General features: G+C 41.9%; 1 protein-coding gene across 2 annotated transcripts; it reads left to right on the forward strand.

The window, feature by feature from the left end:
* The first annotated feature begins 401 nt into the window (after nucleotides 1-401).
* On the forward strand, nucleotides 402-20,772 carry RP9 (RP9 pre-mRNA splicing factor). Of its 2 annotated transcripts, none has more exons than XM_046020578.1 (6): nucleotides 402-653; nucleotides 12,743-12,773; nucleotides 13,894-14,089; nucleotides 17,107-17,198; nucleotides 19,137-19,198; nucleotides 20,130-20,772. In XM_046020578.1, the coding sequence occupies exons 1-6, from the start codon at nucleotides 502-504 to the stop codon at nucleotides 20,326-20,328; spliced, it is 732 nt and encodes a 243-aa protein (XP_045876534.1). In that variant the 5' UTR covers nucleotides 402-501; the 3' UTR covers nucleotides 20,329-20,772. The 2 variants fall into 2 exon arrangements, with proteins under 2 accessions (XP_045876534.1, XP_045876535.1); XM_046020579.1 differs by having other exon boundaries at nucleotides 405-653; nucleotides 13,894-14,023; nucleotides 20,130-20,770.
* Nucleotides 20,773-21,599: the final 827 nt, after the last annotated feature.

Raw genomic sequence — 21,599 nt, forward strand, 5'->3', positions numbered from 1 at the left:
GATGGCTCTGTCTTAACCAAGCTCTGGAAAATCAGAGAATTTCTCTGAGGTGTCTTGTTTTCTTCAAAGCTGGTTGAATCCTAGCACCAAGTAGCAGCAGCCAGTGTCTAGCCAGAGGGGCTGCAAAGCCTCCCTGTTCGGGTCCCCGGGTCCTCCCCGGGGAGGGCCGCGCGTAAGGGGGCGGGGCTCCCCGGCTGTTCCGCAGGCCTCCACCGCCCCGCTCCCGGCTGCCGCCAGGGGGCACGCTCCGACACCCGTCAGCTTAGCGGCGGGGCTCGGGAGCTCCCTGCGCGGACTTGGGGCCACTACACGGGAAGCGGCGGGGAGGCCTGACGGGAGGCGGGGACCACGAGGCCTTGGCGGGGACAGCGGGCCCTAACCGGGCGGGTGGCGGGAGGGGGCGCTGCGGGGCCGGCCGGCCGCGGCGCGAAGGAAGTGCAGTCTTCGCCGCCGCAGCCGCCTGAGGTGCGCCGCCGGGCCACCTCAGCCGGGCGGGCCGCGATGTCGTCCCGGCCGGGGCGCGACGATGCCGGGGCTGGCGGCGTGCGGCGGCCGCGGGAGCCGGCCGAGCAGGAGCTGCAGCGGCGCCGGGAGCAGAAGCGGCGGCGGCACGACGCGCAGCAGCTGCAGCAGCTCAAGCACCTGGAGTCCTTGTGAGTCCCCGCCGCCCCCGCTCCTCCGAGAGGCGCTGGGTCGCGGTGAGCCGGCGCCGCGGGGGCGCGGGAGGCCGGGTTCCCGGGGACCCGTGCGGCGCTGGCACCCGGACTTACAGTCGCGCCTCCGCGGGGAGGGAAGAACTGTTCCCTCGGCGCGCCAAGCGGCCTGGGCCGGCGGGGGAGCTCGGGCTTTATTCCCCGCCCGAGGTCGTGCGGCCGCGGCTCTGCATGGCGCTGAGGACTGTGCGGCACTTCGTGGTCGCTGGGTGGGGAATTGGGGACTGAACACCCGGCAGGTGCGGTGAACGCTGCAGTCCGGCCCTTTCAGGGTGGTCGGTTCACGGGGCCCGTCGGGCACCGGATAAACCCCCCATTCTCTTCATCTGCCGCTGAGAAGGGAAGAGAACACGCCGTCTTCTACCGTTAGTGCGGTGGAGAGGGGAGGGCTGGAGAATGGGGTGACGGACCTGTCCCTAAAGATCCCAAAGATGGAAGAGTGGAGACTTGTTCTCTTTAGTCTTGAGGGCTTTTACCGGCAAGAAGGGTGGGGGCTACAAAGAGGCCAATTCCAGCTCAGCCAAAAGAATTAGGACCAGAGTCTCCTGGGGTTGCTGGTCAGCATGGCCTGACCGAAAGGGGCGCGGTGCGCCCCCAGCTCCAGCGGGATCAGGGAGAGAGCCTGGAAGCCGCGAGAGGCGGGCGGGTTGTAAAGGAGACTGAAACCTCAGGTGGAAGGTGGATTCATGACCTTCCCGTTCTTTTCTGTGATTCTGTCTTTCTGTAGTTAGCTGGCAGACTTGTAAGATTGGTGCTCACGGAGTTCTTCCATACACACTTCGATTCTATTTCAGGCACTTGCATTACCTAAGCTAAGATGATGATGTAAGGAAAAGTCCTCAAAGGACTCAGATTCTTTATAATTAATCTGGGAGCTTTGACACAAAATGCATTGCACTGTTGGAGGCTGGCCTGCTCTTTTCAGTGTGACCCTTGAGCTGAATTTTACCCCAATAAGGCAGTGGTTGCAGGATACAGGCGCTACATTGCTGGTGCCCACAGTCCTGGCCCCTTTGGGCCCTCTGTGGTCCTGTCCTATGCAATGCAGATGTTCAAATATCTTTCCCTAGTACAAGCCTGAGCTTTCACACAGCCCAGTCTGACCCTGGGTATCTTTTAACAGTGGGACACCAGATAGTGGTTAACACTATACATTTATTTTGTAGCTCACAGAGCACTCATAGATGTTAGAGAGATTATAACCTGCTTTTGCAGATGAGGAAACGCAGGTTCAGCAGTTAAATAACTTGATCAAGGATACATTGACCTGTAAACAAGCAAAACTAAAGAGGGACCCAGGCGTCTGATTACCAAACCAGTTGGATTTTTCTACTACAGGGATTTAAAGTTTCTGGGCTGCAGACATATTTGGTTTGGCTAATTCAGGGACTTGTTTGTTTTTAAATCAAAATTTTTATTGTTAGAGGAATACTTTAATTTAAACATGAAATAGTACTAAGACACTAATTTCAAAAAGTAGTGGTTCACATCCCTGTTCTGTAGTCACCCATACACTCCCTTCAGCCCTCCCTCCAACCAAGTTTACAATAAGGAAACAGTTTTTCTCTTCTAGGACTTAACTACTTATTTCCAAATTACATGCTTAAGCTGCTATTTTAGATTGAACAATAAACATTACCTGTAAACCTCATGGCACATACATGAAGTTTTAGTTTTCTTTCCCTACCCATTCTTGTATCCATCCTTCTAATATAGCTCCCTTATAATTTTTGTTAACACAGTAGTTGGTATTAACATTATTTTAACTATTCAGTATTGTTCACGTTTGAGCCAAAAGGCGTTCTGTGATTTGTTTTGCTTTCTAGCACAATTGTTGTTTTTCATCTAGTTGATAAACGTCTCGATATTGTTTTAAAGATTTTATTTATTTATTTGACAGACAGAGATCACAAGTAGGCAGAGAAGCAAACAGAGAGAGGAGGAAGCAGGCTCCCTGCTGAGCAGAGAGCCTGATGTGGGGCTTGATCCCAGGACCCTGAGACCAGGACCTGAGCCGAAGGCAGAGGCTTAACCCACTGAGCCGCCCAGGCGCCCCGCACCTCGATTTTTTTTCATTTGCCTGAACTTCCTATTACCTGCAGCTAATTTTATTTGAAAGGCTTTAAAAGCTAAGAGTACTTTTTCTACATGTTCCTACATATCAGACAGCCTATCAGTTTGTTCATTTTTAAAACCAAGAATCTTCCTTCTGTTCTCCAGTACACTTTGGTTACACTCTAGCCCCGGTATAAAACTGCCTTCATCACTCTTTGGTCTTGGACCCCATTTCTGGACCCTGTGTCTTCCTCTTTCTCTCTTTACCTCATTTTGTTCAAGTATATTATGTTGTTTACTATAAAAAGTGCACTGGGGCAGGGTGCTGGGTCTGCCTTTGGCTCGGGTCACAATCCCAGGGTCCTGGGATCGAGTCCCACATCTCCTGCTTGCTGCTCCCCCTGCTTGTGCTCGTTCGCTCACTCTCTGCCAGATAAATGGGTAAATTTGTTGAGTCTTTACATATCTGAGAATGCCTTTATCCTACCCTCAGACATGAAAAGTAGATGGGCTAGGTCTAGAATTCTAGGCTAGAAATTATTTTCACTTGCTTTTAAAGGTGGTATGCCGGGAGCCTGGGTGGCTCAGTTGGTTAAGCAACTGCCTTCGGCTCAGGTCATGATCCCGGAGTCCCAGGATCGAGTCCCACATCGGGCTTCCTGCTCCACGGGAAGTCTGCTTCTCCCTCTAACCTTCTCCCCGCTTATGCTCTCTCACTCTCTCAAATAAATAAATAAAATCTTTAAAAAAAAAAAAAAGTGGTATGCCACTATTTCCTAGCTCCCAGTATTGCGGAGAAATCTGATGCCATTCTGATTCCTTTTCTTTTGTAAAGAACTTGTTCTAGCTCCCCTTTTGCAAGCTTTAAAGAATTCTTTATATCTAGTATTTTGCAGGTTTTTTTTTTAAGATTTATTTATTTATTTTAGAGAGAGAGCATGCATGAAGGGAGTGGAAGAGGAAGAGAATCTCCAGCAGACTCCACACTGAGTGGGGACCCTGATGTAGGGCTCAATTTCACAACCCTGAGATCATGACCTGAGCTGAAATCAAGAGTCAGACACTTAATCAACTGAGCCACCCAGGTGTCCCTTGCAGTTTCATGATGTGAACTTTTTCTCACCAGATTTCCTATTTTTTTTAATTTTCTTGATATTGCATGGGTATTTAATATTCATATATGATCTGTGTTTTAATTTCCTTTCCTCCATTTTGTTTTTTCTTACTTTTAGACTTCTGTGATCCTCTTTTCATTCTACTTTCTTTTCTTTTCTTTTTTTTTTTTTTTAGGATTTTATTCATTTATGACAGAAAGATAGCAAGAGAGGAAACACAAGCACAGGGAGGCTGAAGAGGGAGAAGCAGGCTCCCCACTAACCAGGGAGCCCAATTTGGGGCTGGATTCCAGGACGTTGGGATCATGACCTAAGCTAGATGGCAGACGCCTAACAACTGAGCCACCGACATGCCCCTTCATTCTAATTTCTATAAGATTTAGTTTCTAATCCTTCCACCATTGCACTTTTAAGTTTCGATTTTTAACTTTGAAGAGCTTCTTGTTCTGGGAATTCTTTTTCTCATAGCATCCTATTGTTTCTTCAGTAACGAATCTATGATCTTTGAGGATACTCATTTTTTCTTTTTTCATTTACTTTCTTCTTTGTTGTCTGTTCCTTCTTTGCCTTTTTCTGTGATTTCTTTTACTGAGAGTTTTTTTCCTAATGTTCAGGGATCCTTGGATCTCCCCCCATTAAGAGTGAGGCATTATAAAGCTATTTTGAAGGGAGTAGTTGGGAGAGAGAGAGAATGCAAAAGTGCTGGTTTATTGACTGGTAAGTCTCACTGTAGGGGTATCAGACTGCAATGAAAAGGAAGACAAATAACTAAGTTAGCCAGCCAGCCATGTAAAATGGGAAGCCCCAAAGTGGTTTTTTAAAAACTGAATTCAAATTCTTTTACCCCCGGTTGCCCTCAGTAGGTCCCCTAATACTCCTCTGGTCAGCTTCTTACACTTGACCTTACCTTTTCTTACCCTTTGTCCATACCTGCCAGGACCCCTCAGATATCTGAGTCACCCACCCTGTGCTCTAACCATGCTCCAACCCTATTATTCAAGCATCCTTTGTCTACTCAACATTAGAGAATGGAGATTTTATATATTTATATGGCAGTTTCATCTCTGCCTTCCACCCCATAGGAGTTAGCTATGGGAACAACTGGAATTGAGTATGCTTACATGAAGGACTTTTCTAAAAGAAATCTTATGCCAGCACTCAGGAATACAAGAGTATTTTTAAGTACTTGGCAAAATAAACATTTTTTCCCCCTTTCCCAGTTGGGAAGATAAAGGTTTCTCCTCTCTTATCTAACTTTGGTCTTCATATTGCTCAGAGAAACTTAATACAATCTGAATAATATATTAGCAAGGCTTCACAGATGGTACAAAATAATGGACCTCCGTGAACTTTTTTTTTTTTTTACTTCTAAGGATTAACTACAAAGAGTGCACACCTCTCAACGGTGACAGTGCAAAAGACAACTATATAATAAACACACTCCCATTCTTGTCTGGTTGGTTTTTGTTTATTTGTTTGTTTGTTTAAGTCATTTCTACACCCATCATGGGGCTCAAACTCAAAACCCTGAGATCATGAGTCAATATGCTCTACCGACTGAGCCAGCCAGGCACCCCCAAGATGTGTCGTTTTTAACAGTTAAATATTACTTTAGACTTTAAGAGATATCTTTTTTGACATGTTACATAAACTAAAGAATTGTGAAGCCCTCAGAAAAAACATCAACCATGTTCCCTTAAATTTTGAGAAGCAGTTGTAAAGTGGACTTTTTAGAGACGTCCACTGCTAATAATAACAGATTTCAAAATGTGTAGTTAGTTCTTATCACATTCCTTTTCCACTTAGGCAAAAACTTTTACATATTTTTTAGGAATGTGGATTTTAGTTTGGCCATATGTTATTTGTACACCTCCTGTGGCCAAAGAAAGTATTGTTGGATTACTGGGTGTCTATGAAGATGTTACCTCCTCCCTTCTAAGGTCCCTTAAGTCCCAGTCTATAAAGGATCGCATTAATGTTTCTAATGAATGGCTGCTGGGGGACTGTATCACCTTCCTAATATAGGCAAATTTCTATTATTCTTGCTAAAAGAGAGGCCTAAGCATATGGCATGCCACAGCTTTCCACCGGAAAATAGTGGAAGTATTTGCTCTGGAAATATCATATCTAAAAGTTAATTCTGTTTATACCCAAACAACTTCAGGGACTAAGTCTTCTTCAAGGTTTAAGTCCTCCTCTGTCCCTTTAGAAGAACTCTGGATTAACAATGGTGAGGATGGAGAAGCCTCCATCACAATCCTTATTTGGAAGCATCTAGAGATGAAGCCAAAGAAAACTTTGCTGTAATTATTCATGGCATTTCTCATCCTTAATCTGCTATAAGGGAAAAAACACTCTTATTTTCCTTTTCTACACTCATACTACACTCAGATTACTACTCTGTGTGGGAGTTTTCCAACACCACCAAGAAATTTTCCTTTTCTCAGAGGACACCAAGTACACATCTTACAGATTTAATTCTGACATTGTCTAGCTGAAGTCAGTGTCAGAACCTTCAGGTCAAGGGCTCAATCTCATAAGACTGCCCCTCTGCACATGCTTTAGGTGCCAGTAACAAGTCTGTGTTGCTTCTAACAACCTCTGTACAGCAGAGGTTCCCCCAGCACCCTCCTCTAGTTTGGTTAATTTGCTAGAGCAGGTCATAGAACTCAGGAGAACGTTTTTATTTACTTGATTACTTATATATTATAAAAGGTTGTAGTTCAGGAGCAGCCAGATGAAGCAGATACATAGGGTAAGGTGTGTGGGAAGGGGCAGGGAGTTTCCATGTCCTCTTCTGATATGCCACACCTCCAACTGTTCAAACTTGAAATCTCTGAAATCCATTTTTGGGTTTGGGGTTTTTGTTGTTCTTGTTTTGTCTTTTTAAGATTTTATTTATTTGAGACAGAGACAGCAAGAGAGAGCACGAGCAGGAGGAGAAGCAGGCTCCCTGCTCGGTGAGGAGCCTTACCTAGGGCTCAATCCCAGGACCCTGGGGTCATGACTTGAACTGAAGGCAGATGCTTAACTAACTAAGCCACCCAGGCACGCCTGGGTGGTGGTTGTTGTTGTTGTTGTTGTTGTTTTTATTATAGAGGCTTCATTGCATTAGCATTATTGATTAATCAGTGGCCATTGGTGATTAATTCAATCTCCCTGGAGGTAAAGCTGAAAGTTCCAACCCTCTTATCACAAAATTGGTTCCCCTGGCAAGCAGGCCTCATCTTTAGGAGGTTTGCAAAAGTCACCTCATTGACATAAACAGTTTGGTTGAAAGGGGTTTGTTATGAATAACAAACTTTTCACCTTTATAGCTCTGGACCTATTTCAGGAACTAGGAACAAAACTAAATATTATAAGAAAAGATGCTCCTATGGCCTTTATACAGGAAATTACAAGGTTTTTAGGAACTGTGTGCCAGAACAGTGAAGACCAAACATATATTTCTTATTATAAGTTGCAATATCACACCCACTAAAGTTGTTTTCTTTCACATCTTAAGAGAAGGGCCAAAGAAAAACATTTCATTTTTCCCTTGGTCTGTTCTCCCAACTCCTATAACCTCCAATAATTAATCTGTTCTGAAGGGTCTTTAAAGCTGGTGCATAAAAAGAGGGTCAGGATAAAGAAAACATTAATAAAATTATTAAGTGTTTCTATAATTTGCAGCCATTCTAAAGTATTAAAATGAGTCGTTCCCTGGAGGTTTACAAGGTTAAGGCACAGATCTGAACTGAAATGTTTATGTATTACTCCTTATAGAAGAGCTATAAATATCTTGAAGAGTTTGAAATAATCTGACTACACAGACACCCAGCCTCAGAATTTGCTTCCTGTCTCTCTGGCTTCTGGGTCTCTCTCAGTTCAGTCCCTGGCCAGAAATAAAGAGGGCCTATCCAGTCTGGTGCCTGGGTGCCACTGAGCATAGACAGGGCAAGTCTTCTGCTATAACAAAGTGATTCCTGGTCTGCAAACCAGATGATGGAGGCTTGTCCTTGCTAAAATCTGTGATTAAAAACCCTGTAGCTAGGGGTACCTGAGTGGCTCAGGGGGTTAAGCCTCTACCTTTTGCTTAGGTCATTATCTTAGGGTCCTGGGATTGAGCCCCACATCGGGCTCCCTGCTCAGCAGGGAGCCTGCTTCACCCTCTTTCTCTCTGCCTACCTCTCTGTCTATTTGTGATCTCTGTCAAATAAATAAATAAAATCTTAAAAAACAAAAAAACCCTATAGCTCTGTTTTACATTAACTTGGTGACTGTCAGGGCCTGGCTCAGATAGATGTTGATTCCTAGCTTGACATTTCCCCTCAAAGCCTCCTTAGAATTATCTGCAGCTGCATGGATTCCCAGCATCAACAACCAAACATGTATGCATGTAATATCTGCACACACTTAACCCACCCCTGCCTCAGAGAGGGCATGAGGTCATTGTCCTTGTTATTACTTCCCTCTCACCTCATAGTATTTTGCTTTGGGTTGGGGAGGGTATTGTCAAAACAGAGGGAAGTGTGGTATATAAATTTTATTGCAATAAATAAAAAGGATATATGTGCAATGTTGGGCGGAAAATTTTTAGGGAAAACTAGATTTACGACAGTATTTGTGCCTAAACCAAACTGTACTCAAGCTCCAAATTTAAAGTGTTCCTGTAGTCTGGTTTCTAGTGGCAACATAGTGCTAGAGTAATTACTGGATCCAGCTAAACATGTACTAACTGTCATGTACAAGTGAGCACAGGGGCTCACTGGGCTATGTGCCCTTACACAATTTATTTAACCGATGAACAGTTACTAATATAAGAAATGCATTGCTGACTTAGAACAGGGGTTGCGGCTCGGTGAAAGAACTCCAAATGTCACAAGATCTGGGTGATTGTCCCAATTCGGCCTCTTAATTGGTGTAGCTTCCAATTGTTGGAATCTATGAGGAAAAATGTTGGAACTGATGTTGGAGAAAAAAAGACGCCAAGAGTCCCTGGCCTGCCCTTCCTTATTCTGAGATTTTAACATGATAGTTTAATACCTGTAATAAGGCATATTTCATGAGCCTCACAAGAGAATGGGGATAGACTTGGCTGAATTCTAATGTCCCACGTACATGGGGGAAAAGGCAGTGATCCCTATAGCCAGATATGAAAGAGGAGTCTCCTGAGTCCCATGGCCTAGAAAGGCAGTAAGCTCAGCTGGGGATGTTCTCTGTGGGAAGTCCACTGCCAGTTCTCCGCCCACCTCCACTTAGGAGCAGCTGGCAAATCCCTGTAAAGTTGCAGATCTATAAAAAGATGTGAAGACTTGCTTGGGATGGCAAGGCTCCTCTGCTGGTCCACATCTAGGCCTTTGTCATGCTAGTGCTCTGGTCCTGAGCTGCCTCATAAAGCTGCAGAGAGCAATGACTTGCTTTTAACAGAAGGAGCAGAAGCCAGCATTGTGAAGTTCTTTTCCAGAGATGAAAGAGACATTTGCTGTGACATATTCCCCAATGAGGAAATTGAGGCTCTGAAAGATTAAAGAACTTATCCAAAGTACACAACAGTGAGAATGAATCAGAATTCAAACCAAAAAAAATTTTACCTGTGCTAACAAAAATTCAGCCTAGTAGATTTGAAGATCTAATTGGCTATATTAATTGATTCATGGATCCAGCAGCATCCCATCTAACAGGCAGAGAGGTGCTCTAAAGAGTCGTAGAAAATGGAAGATTTCTGTAAGGAGGATAGTAAATGAACTTATTAGCAAAAGAAAAGAAAGGATTGTTCCAGACAAGCTCTTTCCCTTAGGTGGAAGAGCAGGGAGTCTTATCATGCAGATCACCTCTTCTTTTGGGGGGGGAAGCGGGGGGAGGGCAGAATCAAGGGGACCCATGTAACAGATTAGTTTATTGGTACTGATGAGAAAATTCCTGCTGAGGGTTAAGACTACAATTATTGGGGTGGGGGGGTGAAACTGTAGTTAGAGTATATATTAAGGTCCAGTTTGGTGACATGGCCTAAGTGGCTCCATTTGGGTCCTATGGTTTTCTTTTTAACACCCCCAGAGCCCATTCATTTCGAACTGAAAAATGTTACAGCTGGAATGTAGGGTTCTCCACTCCAAAAAACCAAAGCAAAGCAGTTGCATAGTTATAAAGACAGTCAAATAACAAAAATAATGTGATGTAATAATGAGTTTGATGTCCTTTATTCAAGGGAAATAAATCCATGGATTGGGGAGTACACTGCCTCACTCTTCCCAGGGATTTTGGACAACAGCAAGTTTTCTATACCCTTAGTTCTCTCTTCTGATACTTAGCACTATGCCTGGCGTAATTGTTACTCTGCAATGAGTAAGTTTTCAAGGTGAACCTTCAGTATTTCCTGAGAATTAAATTTAGTTTCCCCTATTGTACCTGTTCTTTTTTTTTAGGAGGAAAATATCAAGTTGGATAGAGCTAGAGTAGAGATTTAATTCTTGAAAAAAAAATTACAGAAATAACATTGAAACTTTAAAACAAAAATGCAGTCTGTATAACTCTAGAGCAGAAATGTGCTTGCAGGGCGCCTGGGTGGCTCAGGGGTTAAGCCTCAGGGGTTAAGCCTCTGTCTTCAGCTCAGGTCATGGTCTCAGGGACCTGGGATCGGGCTCTCTGCTCAGCGGGGAGCCTGCTTCCCCCCCCCCTTTCTCTCTGCCTGCCTCTCTGCCTACTTGTGATCTCTCTCTGTCAAATAAATAAATAAAATCTTAAAAAAAAAAAAGAAAAGAAATGTGCTTGCTAATAGCATATTTTTGGCCCTTCTATCCTTCTTAATTTCAAATTACCTTTGGGTCTTCTTTCAGAGGGAAATTACTCCAGGTTTATACCAACATAGGTATAAGGAAATTGCCATCAATTTCATTTTTCTTTTGTAAAGAAAAAACTTGACGTGATATATTTGCATATAAATAAGTATAAGTGAAAAATAAAGGTCCCTCCCTTAGGTATCCTTCCAGAGGTATTCTATTCATAATGAGGCATATCTGTGTTTACATGTATGTACATGTATTGTCCTTCTCCCCATACACACAAATGGAAGCACACCAAATACACCGTTCTTTACTGCTTTTTTTTATTAAACTATTTTGGATATTGCTCTATAGTCCTTTTAGGGTAATCAGTATCTATTTGTTTGGGGTTTTTAAAGATTTTATTTATTTATTTGACAGAGAGAAAGGGTGGACAACAAGTAGGCAGAGCAACAGGCAGAGGGAGAGGGAGAAGCAGGTTCTCTGCTGAGCAGGGAGCCTAATGTGGGGCTCTATCCCAGGACCCTGGGATCATGACCCAAGCAGAAGGCAGAAGGCAGCCACTTAACCAACTGAACTACCCAGACAACCCAAATCAATATCTATTTGGGTATTAGATAAATGATTTACCATTTTAGCATTTATTAATTTTTTCTAAAAGTGAGACATTTTTACTGTACAAAACTCAGAAAATTAATCATCTCTGAAGTCACCACCTGTGTGCACCAATTTTGGGACTCCCACATTTCCAAGCTTTTGGAGTCAAAACACAGTTTTAAACCAGCCTCATTGCCCAGATACCCTCTCCCAGTAAAATGTTCTTTATAGAGGCACTGAAAAGACCAAAGATGTTCAGTTGTCCTGCTTGATTTTTCAGTTTATTCTTTTTTGTAGAGGGAGGAGGGTGGGATCCACTGTGTTTGATACCCAATAGTGTGACAGTACTTAAAAATGAACATGAGGGGCACCTGGGTGGCTCAGCGGGTTAAAGCCTCTGCCTTCAGCTCAGGTCATGATCCCAGGGTCCTGGGATCGAGCCCTGCATCGGGCTCTCTGCTTAGCTGGGAGCCTGCTTCCTCCTCTCTCTCTCTCTCTGCCTGCCACTCTGCCTACTTGTAATCTCTATCTGTCAAATAAATAAATCTTTAAAAAAAAAAAAACATGATTACACCTAAAAGTAGTAATGTTATATGTAAATTATAGCCCAATTTTAAAAATATTTTTTTTAAATGTACATGAGTATTTGGTGCTGATTTTCCAGATTTGAAATCAAGAATCCTTAAGGACAGTTCCAGCAGAGTGTTGGGAAATGAAAATGAATTGGGAGCATAGGCATAATGTATGTTCCCTTAGGAACCTTGAGGGGGGACTGAGAGGTCAAAGGAAAAGTACATTCCCACACATCATACATCTGCTTACTCTAGCAGCATTCTTACTAAATGCTGCCTGTCGTCCAGGTACCGTGCAGGGGTCCGAGGCTATCAGAGTGGAGGAGCAGTTGACTCACTCTGCAGGCAGGGAGGGTTGGCAGGATTTGAACCAGGAGCTGCAGGCAAATGAGAGAGGAAGCCTCTAGGACAGATCAACCCCAACCCCATTTCCTTCCCCTGCAATAGGCCCTTCCTTCCAGCTTTGCCCCTGCCCCCCCAGCCCCCATGCTGCCCCCAATCAAGTTAGAAAAGATTTCTCAACCTTCACCATGCACCTCTTCAGTGTTGAGTAAGTGGATGTTACGCTAGGTAAATAACCTGACAGCTGTGACAGTTTGGAACCGTGATTAGCTCACAGGTCTTCTTTGACATTTCCCCTGCAATCTCTTGCTTTCTCTTCAACAATAAAGTCACTGTGCTCCGACACCTAGTTATTACCTCAGTGAATTTCAGCTCTGGATCTCTGCAGGATGTGGTGTAACATCAGTTTATTTATATGGGATCTCCGACTGCTGGGCATATTTTATTAACTGCTTTCGATTTAATGTACTTTTAAGGTTTTACTAAAAATATTCTTTTCATTTTGGCCTGCAGTTGGGTTTTGCTCACTAAAATGTGTTACATTCCTGTTAACATGATTGATGATGTTTTTTTCTTTTCATTTCTAGTTATGAAAAACCTCCTCCCGGGCTTATCAAGGTCAGTGTGAAGTTTGTGCCTTTGCTCATCCTCTTAGACATATTTGACTTAGTGCTCAGACTCAGTAACTTGTTATGAAAACCTGTTGCATATGGTTTTAAACGTCCTTTTATGGAACCCTGCTTCTTCCTGCAGATGCCAGTCGATTCATACACTTTGGGCTTTCTGTGTCCAGCCTGTGCCTTTGTAGAAATGTAATCAGCCATGTGTCTGTTCCCTAAAAAACAGTGGCAGGCCCACATGTTCCTCAGCGATCAGTCCCCTTCTCTCTCTTTCACACTCTCTCTCTCTCTCTCTCTCTCTCTCGCTGTGGCTGCATCTTCTCGCAGCTGTGCTCCTTCTCTGACTTGCTACTGGTTTCCTGAGTATCATTAGCTCAGAGAACAGTAGTCTCTGAGGAAACTGGAAGGTCTCCTGGTCCAGCCCCTGGTGCAGGACACCCCCCTACCCACCTCCACTCCTGGCAGCACCTGGCCTTAGAGTCCAGTCTCTCTGAGGGAGGGAGACCTAGAGGGCTCCATGGAGGCCAGAACAGCTTTCTGCTTGCTCATGTTCAGTGAAAGGAAAAGATTGTTACAAAACCTTCTTCCATTATAAATTTAATATTCATGGGAACTGAAACAATCAGATGGTTAAAAAAAAAAAACCTTTATTGTGTAACAAAGTTATTTGGTGGTAAAACACACTTCATAAATACAGCAGGTATGAGATTGTAAAATGTAACAGTGATTTATTATTTCAGGAAATCTTGTTTAACTCTATACTTTGCTTCATTCTACAAGACTTTTAAGGTAGCAGAAAAGTTGGTGATCTGAATCTAATTTTTGTGATCTAGAATCAGGATTTGGAGCTCACAAATCATTCCTAAGTGAACAATACTAGTAATATCTCTCTAAGAGTAACTATATCATTTTCATGATATAGTTCTTCTGGTACATTTATTTCTGGTTTTTCTGTCAGGTATAATTCGTCTTTCTTTCTAGTACTTGAGAGGGTGACTTAGGATGACATGGGCATGTCCAGCCCATGAGAGGGCCAGCCAGTGCTGTGTTCTGAAGCAGGTAGGAGAGAATTCCTGGGCTTTTTTGCCATGTTGTGTACAGGCTGTTTCCTTTTTTAGGAAGATGAGACTAAGCCGGAAGACTGTATACCAGATGTACCAGGCAATGAACATGCCCGGGAATTTCTGGCTCATGCACCAACAAAAGGACTTTGGATGCCACTGGGGAAAGAAGTCAAAGTTATGCAGTGTAAGCACAGGAGAGTTGCAAGTAACACTCCTCCATACACGCAAGTTATACATAACGATTTACAAAGTGTGTTTACTTTTTTTGTTGTTTAATTTGTTGTCACTGCAGCCCTGTTAAGCCAAGGCATAATCTCTGTTTTATAGTTAAGGAAGCCGATCTGCATATGTGTTCGTAGTCTGAGGTAAGAGGTAGAGGAGAGCTTTAACTCCAGGGCTTCTGACTCCAAGGGCAGTGGTCACCCACAGGACCATAGCTGCCTTTGGAGTTCACTCTTCGTCAATACTCCAGTAACAAAAAGGATATTCCATTGTAGAAATGCCAGGAAGGACAAGGGATGTATTGGAATGCAGGTCCCTTTGGGTCTTACATCATCGATCACCACCACACTCCCGAATCAGTGGTGTTAAGGTTTCAATCATGTAACCTGAGAGGAGCTGTGAGCCCGGAGTATGGGTCCAGAACAGGTGTGTTGTTCATGCACGACCCCACCCCACCAGGGCTGCAACACCTTCATCCACCTTATGTAGTATTTAGTATTTGAAAAAGAGTATTTATGCCTTTTAAAGACATTTGTACAAAGATTTTTCTTGCACATAATTAAGATAGCAGTTCCTAGCCCCTTTCCCCCATTCGCCTCACCCTAAGGGTAACCATGTAAACCTCTCTAAAGAATATTATTTTTATGGAGCGCCTGGGTGGCCCAGTGTGCTAAGTCCTGCATTGGCCTCTCTGCTCAGTGGGGTGCCTGCTCCCCACCCCCCGCCCCCTGCCTGCCTCTGCCTACTTGTGCTCTCTGTCTGCCAAATAAATAAATAAAATTTTTTTTTTTTTAATATTATTTGGGGGATGCTTGGATGGCTCAGTCAGTTATGCATCTGCCTTTGGCACAAGTCATGATCCCGGGGTTCTGGGATCAAGTCCCACATCAGGCTCCCTGCTCAGCCAGGGGCCTGCTTCTCCCTTTTTCTGCCTAATGCTCCCCCCGCTTGTTTTCTCTCTCTCTCTGACAAATAAATAAATAAGATCTTAAAAAAGAAAAAAGATTATTTTGGGGACACCTGGCTGGCTCAGTCAGAGGAGCATGCAACTCTTGATCTCGGGGTCATCCAAATGGGGTGTTGAGATTACTTAAATAAAACTTAAAAAAATATTTGAGGTTTATCTTCATGTATCTAAGACAGGGTTGTATCCTGCCTCTCGATTTTTCAGGTTTCTTCATTACCTGTTGACTTCTTACTCTAGATTTTCAGCTCTTTTTTTTTAAAGATTTTATTTATTTGACAGAGAGAGAGATCACAGGTAGGCAGAGTGGCAGGCAGAGAAAGACGGGAAGCAGCCTCCCTGCTGAGCAGAGATGTGGGACGCAATCCCAGGACCCTGAGATCATGACCTGAGCAGAAGGCAGAGGTTTAACCCACTGAGCCACCCAGGTGCCTCAGATTTTCAGCTCTGTTTTATGTGCTTTCATCCCACCTCATACATACTCTTTCTATCTCCCATTTTCCCAATACCTTATTATCATAATTTAGTTAAATAAATCTTTTGTGTATATTTATGATTATCTTCAGAATTGAATCATATACTAAACCACTGTGCACTTTATATACTAAACCACTGTGTACTTTATATACTAACCCTTTATGTACTTTCATACATCCTGTATGTTTTCTTTGCCCTGCAATTAATAGTTGTCTTTTTGTTCTTCTTGTTTTTGCTTTTTTCTGTGCACTGATTTCTAATTCAACTCCTTCAGATGCTTGAGGTATTCTGTTGGTTTTTTCCCTCCTGAAGAGATTTGTTCCCCATGCTATCACCCAGGGACCTTCTGTCACCATTCACTCTTCAGTTTCCCTTAACATCCCTCTTGTGTTTGATCTCCTATTTGCTGTATCTTGGGTCTTTTTTGTTACATTTTCTTGCTGTGGTAGAGCACATTCTCCAATAGCTGAGAAATGGGTTTATGGAAGATAAAATTTTCAAGACTGTATTTTTCTGGAAATATCTCTATTTTATGTTTTTAGTTTGCTATTTAGTTAGAATTCTGTTAAAAACAAACTTCCTTCAGAATTTTGAAGGCATTGCTCCATTGCCTTCTCATTTGTAGAATTGCTATTGACAAGTCCAAAGTAATTAAGATTTTGGATGCTTTGATGTAACCTGCTTTGTTGTTGTTGTCTTTGGTGTTTTATTCTTCCTCCCTAGAGGCTTATGAGATCATCTTATTCCCAGTGTTCTGAAATTTCACAAATTGTTTCATTGATTATTTCCTCCCCTCTGTGTTTGCAGTTCTATTATTCAGATGAAGGACTTCTTAGATTGATTTTCTAATTACTGATCTTTTCTCTCTTATTTTGTTTTCTGCTCTCTAGACTATTTTATCAAGATAGCTTCCAATCCTTTGATTAAGTTTTTTTTATTTCAATTCCAAAAGCTCTTTTTTCTTCTATGATTTTTTTAATTCTTTAATTGTTGCAAAATGTTCTCTAAGGATGTTAATTTTTTCTTCTCCTTAATGTTTTTATTTCTTCCAAATTATTGTTTTCTATTTGTTTTTTCACCTTTTTCATTTAGGAAGACACTTTCAGGTGACTTAAACAACAGAAGCATATTGTCTCAGAGTTCTGAAGGCTATCAGTCAAAAATCAGGGTGTGAGCTGGGTTGGCTCCTTCTGAGGACTGTGAGGGAAGAATCTGTCCCAGGCCTCTCCAAAGATCCTATCTCACAATGAGGTCACATTCTGAGGTACAAGGGATTAGGACATTCAGCATAATGGGGACAGGATAGAGGGGGCAACACAGTTCAAGCCATAACACACTATTTAAAAAAAAAATCACACTTTGATTTTTGCACAGGATTGCTTAGTAACTACTTGGCTTATTTCTAAAACCCAAGATTAAAGGATGCTTGAGAAAACAATTGATTTATGTTTTCTGGTGTCTTACATGGTTCATCCACTAATTGCATTTGCTTTGGAAATTGAAATCTAATGAAGAATATCTTTAATATGATCTGCTGATACTTTATCTTGATTAAGTAAAACTACATCATCTTACAGAAATATATCCCTTTTCTTTGTTTTTAGGTTGGCGTTGTAAACGGTATGGTCACCGAACAGGCGACAAAGAATGCCCTTTCTTTATCAAAGGCAACCAAAAGTTAGAACAGTTCAGAGTAGTAAGTAAAACCCAGAGTTTCGATTTACATTTGCCAGAGGTGGTGAATATCTGTGACTCAAACATTAATCAGTGAAAAGCAGGTTAACATGAAACACATTCCCCAGAGCCTTTTGCCCGAAGTATCTGATATTAACCCTGTTAAACTGAATTTGTGTGACAGATGAGCTCATTAGCAAAAAATTAATTTTTATTGAAGTGTTATTTCCTTATGCCTTGGGAACACTGATTTCTTTTTCTGAAAGGCTTTATTATATATTCAGTGACTTTTTACTTATATTAAAAAAATCTTGTTTCATTACTAAAATCAGCGTTCTAGTCCCGTCTTTGTGTAAAGATTAAGTATCTATTATAAACTAGATATGTATGTATAAATGATATATCTCTTTGCATGACAGTAAAACAGATGTCATTTCCCCACTTTATTTTCACAGTCACCTCCCAGGGTTGTTAACTCACCATTCCGTCACTGTTTCAGTCAGCTTAACTATGCTGTTACCAGAGAGATTGGCATTATCACCATATATCAAACCAGGGTCCATAAATATTTGCCAGGGCTTTGAGACATTTTAAAAATTGTACTTTCATTTTAAAAATTTGGAGAAAATATTCTGGAGAAATCAATGCTACTTGGATTGGCAATTTTATAGTATCTAGTTTACAGGTAAATCAGTCCTAACTCTCAAAAAAAGGAACAAATTCATATATTTTTAATTCAGAAACCTAAATTCTAAGAATAGATCCTAAGACTGTAGCAAAAATCAATATATATAAATGTTTAAGAATATATAAGGAATTATTCAGAATTATATCTGTGAAAAATAGACTAAAGAGAATAGGAAACAACTTCAATGGCTAGCATACCAACATAAGTACTGTAACATAGAAGTCATATAGCTTTTAATAATTATGTTTTGGAAGAGTGTGTAGTATCATGGGAAAATGTTCATGAAAACATAAATAAAAAAAAGAACAGAATTATATATATAATGTGATTATAATTTTTTGTAAATTACGATATGTAGAAGCAGCACACTAAGAGTTAGCAGTAGATATCTCTAGCTGGTAAGAATATAGATATTTTTAACTTTTTTATCCTTGATATGAAAAATTTTTACTAAACATTTTTAAAGATAATTCACTTACCATAAAATTCAGTCTATGTGTAGTCATATTCTAAGTACTTTCAAATGATACAAATATTTCGAGAATACATTTTTTTTACTTTAACAAAATTGACATGTTACAGTAAGGATTTTCACACTTGATTTTTTTTTTTTTAAGATTTTATTTATTTATTTGACAGAGATCACAAGTAGGCAGACAGAGAGGAGGAAGCAGGCTCCCTGCTGAGCAGAGAGCCCGATGCGGGGCTCGATCTCAGAACCCTGGGATCATGACCTGAGCCGAAGGCAGAGGCTAAACACTGAGCCACCCAGGCGCCCCCACACTTGATTTTTTAAGTCCAATATTGCCTGTCTCCAGAGCAAATATGCATTACGTAGCTTGATAAGGATACCTCCACATCTTTTCTGGGCACATGCATATGTTTTCATGCACCTAAACATGAGTTATTCTTACATATCATTTTCCAACTTGTTTTTATTTAATAATTCTTGATCATCTGTCCACATAGAACAAAGAGAATTACCTCAATACTTCTAACCTTGAGTAATATGTAATAATAATGATTCTGCCATGTTTGATATCCTTAAAAAGACTTTTCAAAATGTATTTGTATAATTGGAAAATCTTTTTTTTTGTAACTTCCATGAATTTGAAGTGATGGTGACCCTTAGCAAGGATTAGAACATGTTAGATATAAAATTACACCAAACAGGAAAAAAAAAATCTGGTTTCGGTGAAATATGAATTTAATTTTTATTTAACTGATAGTCCATGGATGCTAATGCAACCTTAACTTTTTCCCATCCTCAAGGCACATGAAGATCCCATGTATGACATCATACGAGAGAATAAAAGACATGAAAAGGATGTAAGGTAAGATGGTCCTTGTACTAACAATACCCCCTCAAAGTCTGAAATTATATACAGTTGGAAACAACAGTTCCAGTATTAGATGAGTGGTTTGGTGACTATGGTACTTCAACTGTGAACTTTTTGGAAGGCAGGAGTCATCACAGGAAAGGTCAGTGGGTAGGGAACCTGCAGGTTCTACTTGGGTTAGCTTAAAGCAGTGGGCTTGGTCCTGCCTGCTCACATCCTGATGGATAATAACTTAGTTTATCTTTAACAATATGAGCTATTGTTAAAAATTATCCTTGGGGCGCCTGGGTGGCTCAGTGGGTTAAGCCTCTGCCTTCAGCTCAGGTCATGATCTCAGGGTCTCTGGGATCGAGCCCCGTATCGGGCTCTCTGCTTGGCAGGGAGCCTGCTTCCTCCCCTCTCTGGCTGCTGCTCTGCCTACTTGTAATCTCTCTCTCTCTCTCTCTCTCTCTATCTGTAAAAAAGAAAAAAAAAATTTTAAAAAAAAAATTATCCTTAGACATGAATTAAGATAGGGTAAAGAAAGGGGAGGGTTGTTTTTTTTTTTCTCAAACTGGTTACACGGAGTTCTAATTTTAAGGAGGTAGTTTACCTAGTATGAACTCGAGCAGTTGTGGGTGGTTGGGGGGGTGATGAAGGAAAGGAAGCATCTGTTCAAAGTTATGTAGTAAGAACTGGGAAAACATGCAGCAATATTTAGGACAGTGAAAAGAATACAGAATAGCTTGTGCACTGGGTACAGTCCTGTCAAGGAGGCACTGGCGTGGACAAGAATGGGGAAAACATGCAGAAACAAAAATTGGTACAGTCTTCAGTAAGGTGGTTATTCATGATGTTTTTTACCCTCACTGCTGCTCTTAATCCCATTTTTATCTACCTTTCTTTCAAGTTAAATATGGTTCTTTGGTTAATCTTCTATGTGTAGGATACAGCAGTTGAAACAGTTACTGGAGGATTCTACCTCCGATGAGGATGGGAGCAGCTCCAGTTCCTCAGCAAGTAAAGAGAAACACAAGAAAAAGAAGAAGAAGGAAAAGCATAAAAAAAGGAAGAAGGAAAAGAAGAAGAAGAAGAAACGAAAGCATAAGTCTTCCAAGTCAAATGAGAGTTCAGACTCGGACTGAACAACTCGACTTGTTCAACATTCTCTTCTCCCAAATCAGACACTGCGGCCAAAGACCAGAGGCGTGCGATCCGGGAGGACTAGGAGAGAGCCGCCGAGAGAGCAGGGTATTTGGTTTCCCGCATGTGAATTCTCACCTGCCTTCCAGCAGAGGTGTGACCCCAGGAGGGTGAGTTGTACTGTCCCGGGCGCTAGCTCTGGACAGCAGCTGATGTCAGGCAGGAGAGCTTTGTCCAGTGTCGTCCTCCCGCTGATCCCTGCAGCGGGATTCCTTCAAGCTGCCTCTGCCAGAGTGGCCGGAACAAGGAATGAGTCTCTGAGGACGCTCCAGGTGCTGCTGCAGCCTTTCCTCCCCAGGGCGCTACTTAGTTCCCAGAGACTTCAGGTTTGACTTTCCTCTGTTGTCCAGGATAATAAAAGCTTGTTATTTATTTTTTAAATGTATTTATTTTTTATTTCTGAATAATACGTTCATGTGCTCCAAATTTAAAAGGTACACAAGGTTCAATCATGAAAATTCTTCCTTCTTCCTTTCTCTCCTGGCTACCCATCTCCCTTCCCCAGTGGCTACCAGTTTCACCAGGTTCTTATTTGGTCTTCCAGAAATATTTTATATATCACAATAAATATAGGGTTTTTTTAAACATATATGCCATAAACACTCATATGAACATTGGGGGCTTTTTTAACAGCATAAAGCAAATTATTTTAAGTACATTTACCATTGCTGCACCAAAAGGTATGTGTTTATAATCACCTTAGATGGTTTATTACTTGACGAGGAGAGGTTCCTATAAAACCAATGAAAAAATCTTGTGTGGCTACACTGTATTTCACTTGCTTTGATCTTACTGCCTGAGTCCCAAGATTTTTCCCAGAGTCACTAACTCAGGAAATTTTTAAGAATATAGAGGAATTAGGGGCACCTGGGTGGCTCAGTGGGTTAAGGGTTAAGCACCTGGATCAGCTCAGGTCATGATCTCGGAGTCCTGGGATTGAGCCCCACGTCTGGCTCTCTGCTCAGCGGGGAGCTTGCTTCCCCCTCTCTCTGCCTGCCTCTTTGCCTACTTGTACTCTCTGTCAAATAAATTTTTAAAACATATTTAAAAAAAAAGAATATAGAGGAATTATTACATGGGGTCAGCTACCCACATCCCAAAACACATCCCTCACTTCCTTCATCTTCCTTCTGGTTAAACACAGCCCACCTCTATCTTTGTGCCACAGCCCATCAGTGTGGTGCCTGCAGCTAAGGGAGAGTAATTCTTGATC

Source organism: Meles meles, chromosome 10, assembly GCF_922984935.1.
Source record: "Meles meles chromosome 10, mMelMel3.1 paternal haplotype, whole genome shotgun sequence".
Lineage (NCBI taxonomy): Eukaryota > Metazoa > Chordata > Mammalia > Carnivora > Mustelidae > Meles > Meles meles.

Excerpts from the sequence above, each read along its gene's own strand:
- RP9 (XM_046020578.1), top strand. The coding sequence starts at position 502 with ATGTCGTCCCGGCCGGGGCGCGACGATGCCGGGGCTGGCGGCGTGCGG. Across the intron at positions 654-12,742 it reads CTCAAGCACCTGGAGTCCTT|TTATGAAAAACCTCCTCCCG; the intron begins GTGAGTCCCCGC and ends TTTCATTTCTAG. Across the intron at positions 12,774-13,893 it reads CTCCTCCCGGGCTTATCAAG|GAAGATGAGACTAAGCCGGA; the intron begins GTCAGTGTGAAG and ends TTCCTTTTTTAG.